The sequence below is a fragment of the Piliocolobus tephrosceles genome, chromosome 19 (assembly GCF_002776525.5).
Source record: "Piliocolobus tephrosceles isolate RC106 chromosome 19, ASM277652v3, whole genome shotgun sequence".
Taxonomy (NCBI): domain Eukaryota; kingdom Metazoa; phylum Chordata; class Mammalia; order Primates; family Cercopithecidae; genus Piliocolobus; species Piliocolobus tephrosceles.
In genome coordinates, this window is record NC_045452.1 from 35,022,965 (window position 1) to 35,032,252 (window position 9,288).

A 9,288-nucleotide genomic window follows, 5' to 3' on the forward strand; every position below is an offset into this window, starting at 1 on the left:
CCCCGCGCCTCCCCTCCCGGGGTCCCTGCTCCCCGCGCCTCCCCTCCGGGGGGTCCCTGCTCCCCACACCTCCCCTCCCGGGGTCCCTGCTCCAGCCACCCGTGTCCCCCGTCAACAGCCCGAGCTCCTCCCAGGGCTCCGTTCTGATCACCGGCCCCTCCTCCTCCATCCCATCCTAACCCCAACTCCCACCACTGCCCACAGAAGCTCAATGGCCGAGGACCCCTGTGACTTCCCCTGCTCACCAGGCTCCCTGCAGCTCCAACACACCTCTTGGGGACCGTCCCAGGTCCCACGTCCCACCCGGGGATGTGCTCACACCCCTCCCCTCCCTGGAGGCCTGGGATGCCCTGGGCCAGCCACGAGGCTCTGCCCTCCGGTGCTTACGGTGCTGAGATCCCCAGAGAGCAGTGGGGCCTGTGAGTGGGGATTAGGGAGAGGGACCAGGCGGTTCTGATGGGGGGACCCAGGGCTTACCATCTGCACGCACTCCATGAGGGGCAGCCGCACGGACTGGTTCCCCGAGAGGCTGACCACGCAGGCCGGCGTGTCCGGGGTGGCCTCCAGCAGTGCCATCACCGCCTCCATGCCCATCTTGCTGCTCTGTGGGGAGGGGTTCAGGCTGGCACACCCACTTGGTCCCTCTACCCCAAGCCACATGCCCATCCTCTGCAGATGCGCAAACCCCAGCTTCCAGAGCCCCCCACGCTGACGGAAGCTTCCAGAACAGGTGGCACTAGGGATGGAAACGTGTCTGACCAGCACTCATGACGGCATGCTGGACACCGTTTCAGTGTCTTCGCTGCCCTGCCGGGAGGCCCAGCCTACACCGTGGGCTACAGGATGCCATGTGGTGCAACCCACCCGCTATCACTCAGTGTCATGGCTGGGCACACAGGCCCGGTCCCCAGGGCCCCACACACACAGGCATTTTGCCTTCCATGGGGCCTTCCTGGCCCCTGACCCATTCCATTTGGTACCAACTTGATTCCCATTTTGCAGAGGACAAAGTGAGACCCAGCAGTGATCAGGACGAAGGATGGCGAGGCCACGCCAGACCCTGAATGCTCCCTCCCAGCACCAGCCTCCCAGACCGTGACGCCGCGGGCAACATGGGCACCACCCTCTGCCCACCCAGTCCCTCTCCCAGGGCCTGTCCCTGGCCACCAGGAGGGTCTGTGGCCCTGACTGCTGCCACGTGGGGCTGGCAGGGGGTGGGGGGGTAGAACGGCCAGGAGACACAGGCTGGCGGGACGCCTCCCATGGTCCCCAGGTCTGAGTTCCCTACACCTGCAGGGGAACAGAGAAGTCAGGCCTCAGTTTCCCCCAGGAGGAGCAACAGCTTGAGGGACCACCCACCCCACACACCCACACTGACACACACCCACACACACTGAAACACACACCCACGAGGACCAGACACAGACACAGACACACCCTCGAGGTGTCACACCACGCATCCCCCATGCATACCCCCGCCACAGACATGGACACTCACCCACAGCCACATGGACACAGTGCACGTGCCACACTCGTGTGCACACTGCCCACACGCACAGACCACGCTCACCCACACACATACGCAGGGCAGGGTGATGGCCACTTACCAGGACTCGGTCGAAGGCCGAGGGCGTCCCTCCCCGCTGCACGTGGCCCAGCACAGTCACACGGGTGTCGAAGCCCAGCCTCTGAACCACCAGCTGCAGAAGAGTGCGAAGGACCAGCCCTGAGCCCCAGCCCACAGGGGCTAGAGGAGCAAGGGGGTCTGCCCAGTGGCCGCCCCCAACCCACACGCACGTCCTTCACGTAGCTGGACGAGATGGGCTTCCCGTTGCGGTCGATGGCACCCTCAGCGATAATGATGATGTTGAGTCGGGACCCGCTGCTCCGAGTCTGGATCAAAGACACGACAGGGCTCAGTTGCCAGGTGGGGAAACCTGCCCCAGACACAGCCCCCAGGCGCCAGGAGCCCTCCCTGAGGCCACCATCCCCCACCCACGTGGGCGAGGGCACAACCCCCACCCAGCAGGAAGAAAGCAGGCCTGGAGCGCCAGGGCAGAGACCAAGCTGGGCCCACTAGGACCCCCGCCCTGCTGGAGGCGGTGAACAGGAGGACTCTGCCTGAAAGTCTGGGAAGGGCAGCAGGGGAGGAAGGGGACCCTCGGGGCTGGGTCCGGCACACACAGAGCTGGGGCTGGGCCCTTGTGTCTGGTGAAGCCTTCCAGGCGGGAACACACACAGGGCTGCAGCTCCGTGGGGCACGGGGCAGAGGGGCCTGCCCGGGGTAGCCTGGGCTGCTTCTGACTCCTGTGAGCCTCTATCTGCTCATCCTTGAAACCAGGGGCCTCACGTCGCTGCCACCAGCCAGGGCTCCCCAGACACCCTGCACCCTGAAGCCACTGTGGGTCCACGCTGGTGACATGGGACACACCATCCCCTCTGCCAGCCTCAGGCTGCTGCCTCAGCACCACACACCGGCTGTGGCCCGGCTCTCTGGGAAGTGAAAGGGCTTTCCAGCCTCCACTTCAATGACCCAACCAACATTTGTGGGACTCATTCTGAGCCACAAGCCCCATGTTTACCCTACCACAGGCCACAAAGCCTCCGACAGGAACAGGGTGGGAGCAGCTCAGACAGGGCCCGGGTGTGGTGGGAGTGGAGGGCTCCCTGGAGGAGGTGGCGCCAGTGCAGGTGAGGTCAGACACCCGGAAGATGGGCTGCAGGTACAGCAGGAGAGCTGCGCCACCCTCCCTGCCCCAGTGCACCCTGGGTGAGGGGCAAAGCGGGAACTCGCATGTTACAGGGGGAAACAGGCTCTCAGCGAGAGAGCAGGAAGGAACCAGGTGGGCCGACCTCGCATCCAGGCCACTTCCAGGAGGGCCCAACCTGAGTCACAGACATGAGCCAAGACCGAGGTCGCCACTGCAGCCAGGCCCCCCGGGGTGAATTCCCTGCCCTAGGAGAGCAGGCCCCTCGCAGGACCCGCACCTCGGGCCAGCCTCGCCTCTGGGGTTCTATCTCCGCCCGGCCCCTGGGCTCCACTGGGGAAGGTTCCAGAAGCCAGGTCACGACCCACGGTCTCTCCCACTGCCCTTGGCAGCGCTGTAGAGCCACGTGGAGGTGGAACCGGTGTCCACACAGATGGGAGTGACGCTGCCACCTTCACATGGGGACAGGGATACCCTGTCAGCCCCAGACCCACCCTGTGCCCCCAGGGCTGGTTCCAGGGGTCCTGCCTCAGCCTCAGAGCACAGAGGACAGAGCTAGAGCCACGGGGCCCCTGGGCTTGCCCTGCACGGTCAGGTGTGAGCGGAGGACAGCCTGAATGGCCCCTGCCTCTGGCCCAACACTGAGCCCCGCCCCGCCAAGGGGCCGCCCTGTCCTAGTTGAGGGGTCTCAGGGTCCACAGGGCACTGTCAGCCTGTTCTAGGCCAGAGCCCCCAACTCCACCCCAAGGGAACCAGAGGGCAGCATTCCAGGCACGCCCACTCCAGGCACCCCAACTCCAGGCACACCTCTCCCGGCCAGGTGCCCCCCATCCCTCCCAGAGGAGGTCTTGGCCTCCCAGCAGCCTCCCTACCCTCTCCTGTCTCCAGGACCCCTTGTCCACTCTGTGGCTACAGCCACTTTCGGACACATCTCTCCAGCCTAGAACCCACCCCTGGGCCCTGACCGCCCTCAGGGAAAGGCCCTGCTTCCCACCTGGCCCAGCTCCTGGCCTCGCCACCCCCAGGGCCCTGCTATCTGGGGGCCACTCATCCTCACAACCAACCACCTCCCTCAGGCCCAGGCTCAGCCGTCCCACCCCAAGAAGCAGCCTCACCGAGCTCCCCACACTGACCACGGAGCTGAGCCTGGGGCGGCGGTGGCCTGGTGACCCTCTCTGCCTCCTGCCCACTGAGGGCAGGATCACAGGTGCCTCACGGAGGTCAGCCCCGTAGCCCCCACTCCTGGCCGTCCTGCCCCGAAGGGCACTGCGGCTGCTGCTGAGCCCATCAGTGAAGCATGAGTTGGTCAAAGCTGGTCCCAAAACCCCAGGGGCACTACCCAGTGCCCAGGACACCTGCGGCCCCCAGCAGGCTGGACGGCACCCACCTCACCCAGCCTCTCGCACATGAAGTTCTCCCAGCCGTCCTCGGGCGGAGCCTCCGGGATGAACAGCCAGTCGGCCCCCGAGGCCAGTGCAGACACCAGTGCCAGGTACCTGGAGGAGTGAGTGCCCGCCTGCTCAGGACCCCCGCCCAGTTGCTGAGAGCAGCTTCACCGTCCCCGGATGCCCGACTCTGGACCACAACTTCTCTGTCTCTCCCGGCCCCCGCCCGGCTCTCTCACACCCATGGTGTTAACTGAGCGCTGCGGTCCCCAGCAGCACCCGGCCCACCCCTGCAGGCCAGGAAGACCGTCCTCACCCGCAGTGCCGGCCCATCACCTCCAGCACAAAGGTCCTCTGGTGGCTGTGGAGATGGAACAGGAGGATGCATCAGTGCCAGCCACACGGCCCTGCCAGCCCGATTCCCTGCGGGGGTGCCCAAGGGACCCGGTGGATGGGGAGGCAGGCAGGGCACAGCCCCTTCTCATGCCCAGGCTCTGAGCTGAAAGGTACCCTGGGCTCCTTCCAGCCTCTGGGCTGGTTTCGACTGATCTGCTCCAAGGCTGAGGGTCATTTGCTGAGCCCAGGCCTGGCCAGCCCAGGACTTCCTTTGGGGGGCATCACACCCAGGGCAAGCAGCTGCCCCTCAGAAGGGGCTGCACAAAGGCCCCCCGCAGCCTGGCAGAGTGGGAGTGGAACCCGCGATGCATCCCCCGAGCTGGGGACCGAGGGCGGCTGGCCTGGAGGCTGGGGCTACCATAGTCCACTGCCCTTGCGGATGGCCGTCACCCCGAGGCCACCTCACCACCGTGCGGGGAGGAGGGGCCCTGAGCTGGCAGCTGGCGCCAGCCGCACTCGCCTCTGGGCAGTGGTGGTGATGGCATCGATGACCTCCATGATGCGGTGGAGGGCGGAGTCCGTGCCGATGGTCATGTCGGTGCCGCAGAAGTCGTTATCGATGGAGCCCACCAGGCCTGCGATGTTCAGGTGCGAGTAGGTCTGGGCCGTGGTCTCTGAGATCTTACCTGGGCCAGGAGCAGCGGGAGGGCCTGGCTAAGGCTCTACTAGCCCACCACAGGGCCAGAGACCCCTCTCCTGCCACCCGTTCTCCCGCATCCCAGGCGTGCAGCCTGGCAGGGGCCCCGGAGTTCCAAGTTCAGCCTCCTCCCATCCGGAACCCTGCAGCAGCACGGCTGGATCCGCTGGGGCAAAGTGTAGACGGGGAACCTCTGGGGTGCCTCGCAGAGTGGCCAAGGCCTCACCTCAGGGTCCTCCACACGAGGGACATGGAACAGACAAGGCTCCAAGAGGCCACTTTCCAAGCAGCAATCTCGGTCGGGACTCTGTGTCTTATGTCACCCCAACTTTAACTCTATTTCTGCAAACTGTGACCACGCCTGTCCAGAATCTCCCTTGGATCAATCACAGAGACTTGTCCACGCAGCATAGGGTGAGCCACGCCGGCCTCCACCAGCCCCAGGTACTGCCCAGGTCGTCTCCCTGAGGCTTCAGCCCTGACCTCCATCTCTGGGAGACGTCCCAGCTCGCGCTGGCAGGCGCCACTCCTCCCTGGCCAGCGGCCAGACAGCCCCTCATCTGCCTCGGGGCACCCAGGGCTCCCTCCTCCCTCTGTCCTGCCCATTCCCACGCCTGGCAGCAGCAGCAAAACAAAACCCCGGGACCTCCAGTGCGCCGGGCACAGACCCACCTTCCGCCACCAGCTCCTCCAGCAGGCTGCCCCACTCGCTGCGGAAGATGTTGGCACCCGTGAGGCTGCCGTCCCCGCCGATGACGCACAGGTTAGTGATGCCGCGCTGGACCAGGTTGTATGCCGCTGCCCGGCGGCCCTCCCGCGTGGTAAAGGCCTTGCAGCGGGCACTGCCAATGATAGTGCCGCCCTGCACAGAAGAGGCCAGAAACTTCAGAGACATGGCAGGCGGCAGACAGCCCCTGGGGATCATCGGAGGGACCCCGGGACTGGGCAGCAAGGGGACTGGCGGACCCTGCAGAGTAAGAGGCTGAAGCCCCAGGGTCTCTGGAAACCTGAAGTGGCCCCACCTCCCTGGGCCTTTCTCCTTGGACAGACAAAGAGGAGGACGATGTCCCTCCAGCCCTGGGCTCGGGAAGCCCCAAGGTAATAGAGTGGAAGGCTCTGGAGACCGGAAAGCACAGTACACACTCACATGCATAGGCCGCCACACACGTGTGTGCCCATGTGCCCACACAGGCCCTGCACCAACTCCGGGAACTGGCCGGGGCCTCCAGGGCACGAGCCTCAGCAGTGCCAGGTGTGCTCACGCAGCCCCTTAAAGCCAGCCTCAGCCGGGGCTCCCCCAGGACCCAGCACAGCCATATCTCCAGGCCCTCCTGGCCCCTGGCAACTCCAGGACCCTGTAACCCAACAACTCCATGGCAGCAGATGACAGGGTCGGCCTGAACCGGAGCCCTGTGGGGTGCGGCCCATGTGTGTGACTCTGAGTACATATGTCTGTATGTTCCCGTGTCAGTGTACCTGTGTGTGCATCTGTGTGTCTACGTATCTGTGTATTTACGTGTCTGCATGTGTCTACCCCGTGTCTGTTTCCATGTCTGTGTGCATCTGTGTGTGCGCATGTCTGTGTGTGTGTGCATCTGTCTGTATGTGTGCAAGTGTCTGTGTGTCTCTGTGTGTGCACATCTATGTGCGCGCACATGTCTGTGTCTGTGTACGCCTGTGTGTGCACGGGTCTGTGTGTGCGCACATCTGTGTGTGTGTGCGTGTCTGTGTGCATGTCTGTCTGTGTGTGTGCGCACACATCTGTGTGTGCATATCTGTGCATGTCTGTCTGTGTGCACGTCTCTCTGCGTCTGTGTGTGCAGGTCTGTCTCTGTCTGCGAGTCCGTGTGCACACATGCATCCGCGTTCCTGGTCCTCACCAGCTGGATGATGTTGGAGACGCTCAGCCAGTTGGCCTGCTTGATGTTCTCACCTCCCTCCACGAGGCCCTCGTAACCCTGAAATCAGAGCGGGGCAGGCATCAGATAGAGGACCCCATGGCGGCCGGCAGCATGTGTCTGGGAGCGGAACTTTCACCCCACCAGCAGAAAGCCGGCTCAGCGGGCTGACTGTGAGGCCCCACCACTCCCAGGGCCTGGGGTAATGGGGTCAGGGTGCCCCACAGGGGGCTCGACACCCTGTGCACGCCTGGTGAGTCCATGTGTCCCGGGACGTGACTCCTGTGGTGAGTGCTTTGGTGCAGGGGTCTGTCTGAGCTCCCTCACCCCACCCGGATCCGCACAGGCAAGTTCAGCGCCCCGAAGGCCCCAGCGGAGCCCGCCATCCAGCTCCTGAGGGTGCATCCTAGGTCTGCCTGTTCTGAATGTCCTAGAAACGACACCGTAGAGGCTGCTGTGTGTGGCTCCTTCTGCCCCTGCTGGAGTCCTCCTGGGCATGTGGCCAGCGGGGTGCTCCTGCTGTGTGGCGACCGTGTGAAAAGCCCGGGCTACCATCTGCCCACCACAGTGGGCAGCGCAGAACACACACACCTCCCTACAGGGACGCGCCCGTGTTTCAGGCAGGTCCCCGCCTGAGGGGACTCCTGGGTCCAGCGGACCCGAGTGGCCATTGCCCGTAGGGCCGGCGACACCCCAGGCAGGGGCTCCAGGCTCCGCGTCCCGCCACGCTGGCCACACTGGGCCTTCCATCCGGTGCCATGGATCTGCCCCTCGTGCGATTCTACCTGGGGTTTCCCAGATTGGACCTGCACAGCCTCCATGCCACGTGCCCGTTTCCTGTTGCACAGCCAGCCCTTTCTTATTGTCTGAGGGGAGGGGCCCTCATGACTGTGTTTCACTAAGGGTATGGAGAGGAGAAGGGCGGCCTCCTCCGTGCAGCCCCCGGTCCCTCCACGGCATCAGCAGCCTTCTCCGGGCCGTGAGGTGAAGCAGTGAAGCAGCCATTCCTCAGCCGGGGCTGATGCTGGCTCAGCTCTGGGCTTCTGCTCCTCCCTCCGCTCCTCCTCAGCTGGGTGTCAGGGCCCTGGGGGCCAGGAGGGCAAGTGCCTCAACCAGGCAGGGGGTCAAGGGACAGTGCACGCTGCGGGGCACACGAACATCCCCACTCTGGCCATGGCGGGCTCACAGCCTGACAGCCTCCCTTTCCCAACAGCTGGGTTGGGGGACAAGTGGGGCTGATCTGAGGGACCATGGAGCTACTTCCTCTGGCTCAGGCCAGCCCTGTGGTTGTACCAGCCCTGAGCCAGGCACAAAGAAAACAGGAAAATGATTCCAAACCCACAGCCCCACCTGAGCAGGAGGCCCCCAAACACAGATCTGTCTGCAAAACTCAGGACCCAATACAGAGCCCAGGTGCCAGCCAGGCCCCTGCCCCCCTGGGCAGAGGGGCAGGCAGGTGTGGCCAGCCCAGCAGTCCCCAGAGACCCCACAAGGTCAGTGGTTCAGGTCTGCTGGAATCAGTCTCAGACACAACCTCCCTTACCCTTGGAACCTTCTAGAAGAGGTTTGTCCCTCTCCACCCACTTCTTCTCCGTATCTGTCCCCCTAGGCCCAGCTCACCTTACCCCTCCTTCCCCTCTCATCCCGTCCCCTCCTCTCACCCCTGCAGGCCTGGACCCAAGCTCAGGGCCCTCCCCACTGCGCTCTGGACTCTGCCTGGGGCGAAAAGAGCAGCCCGGTTATGAGCCTTCCTTTGTGTCAGAACTGAGAAGGGTTTTCACCTCCAAGGCCACCCTCCCTTTCTGCCCTAACGACATCCCCAAGAAGGGATCAGTCTCCCTGCTGAAAGAAACAGGTGCTGGGCTCAGAAACCCAAAATGCAGTCTGATGTGAACGGGTGCAGCCACAGGTCTCCCTGACCTCCCCCTCCTGCCTCTCGACCCTCTCTCTCCTCCAAGCTCGGGATGCAGCTGCACCCTGAAGCCTCCACATCTGCCTAAAGCCCACAGCTGCTGGGGAAAGGAACAGTGACTGCCAGTCCCCCTCCCTGAGTTTCCATGCACTGAGGTCATCGCAGGAAGAAAGACCTGTGTCTGCCAACACACCTGGGCAGGGAGTCACCAGCAGACGCCGTCCAAGCCCATTGAATCCCCTAAAAACCATTTATGGCCGTGCGCGGTGGCTCACGCCTGTCATCCCAGCACTTTGGGAGGCAGAGGCGGGTGGATCACCAGAGGTCAGGAGTTCAAGACCATCCTGGCCAT

General features: G+C 64.3%; 1 protein-coding gene across 1 annotated transcript in view; it reads right to left on the minus strand.

Moving 5' to 3' along the window:
* The window catches only part of PFKL (phosphofructokinase, liver type), a 36,740-nt gene that overhangs the window by 8,376 nt on the left and 19,076 nt on the right, over nucleotides 1-9,288 (minus strand). The window contains exons 3-10 of the mRNA XM_026447469.2: nucleotides 7,007-7,084; nucleotides 5,799-5,988; nucleotides 4,950-5,115; nucleotides 4,410-4,454; nucleotides 4,096-4,204; nucleotides 1,798-1,893; nucleotides 1,608-1,700; nucleotides 478-603 (exon numbers count right to left, since the gene is read on the minus strand). Of these exons, the coding sequence (XP_026303254.1) occupies nucleotides 478-603; nucleotides 1,608-1,700; nucleotides 1,798-1,893; nucleotides 4,096-4,204; nucleotides 4,410-4,454; nucleotides 4,950-5,115; nucleotides 5,799-5,988; nucleotides 7,007-7,084 (903 nt within the window). The remainder of the gene's footprint in view (nucleotides 1-477; nucleotides 604-1,607; nucleotides 1,701-1,797; nucleotides 1,894-4,095; nucleotides 4,205-4,409; nucleotides 4,455-4,949; nucleotides 5,116-5,798; nucleotides 5,989-7,006; nucleotides 7,085-9,288) is intronic.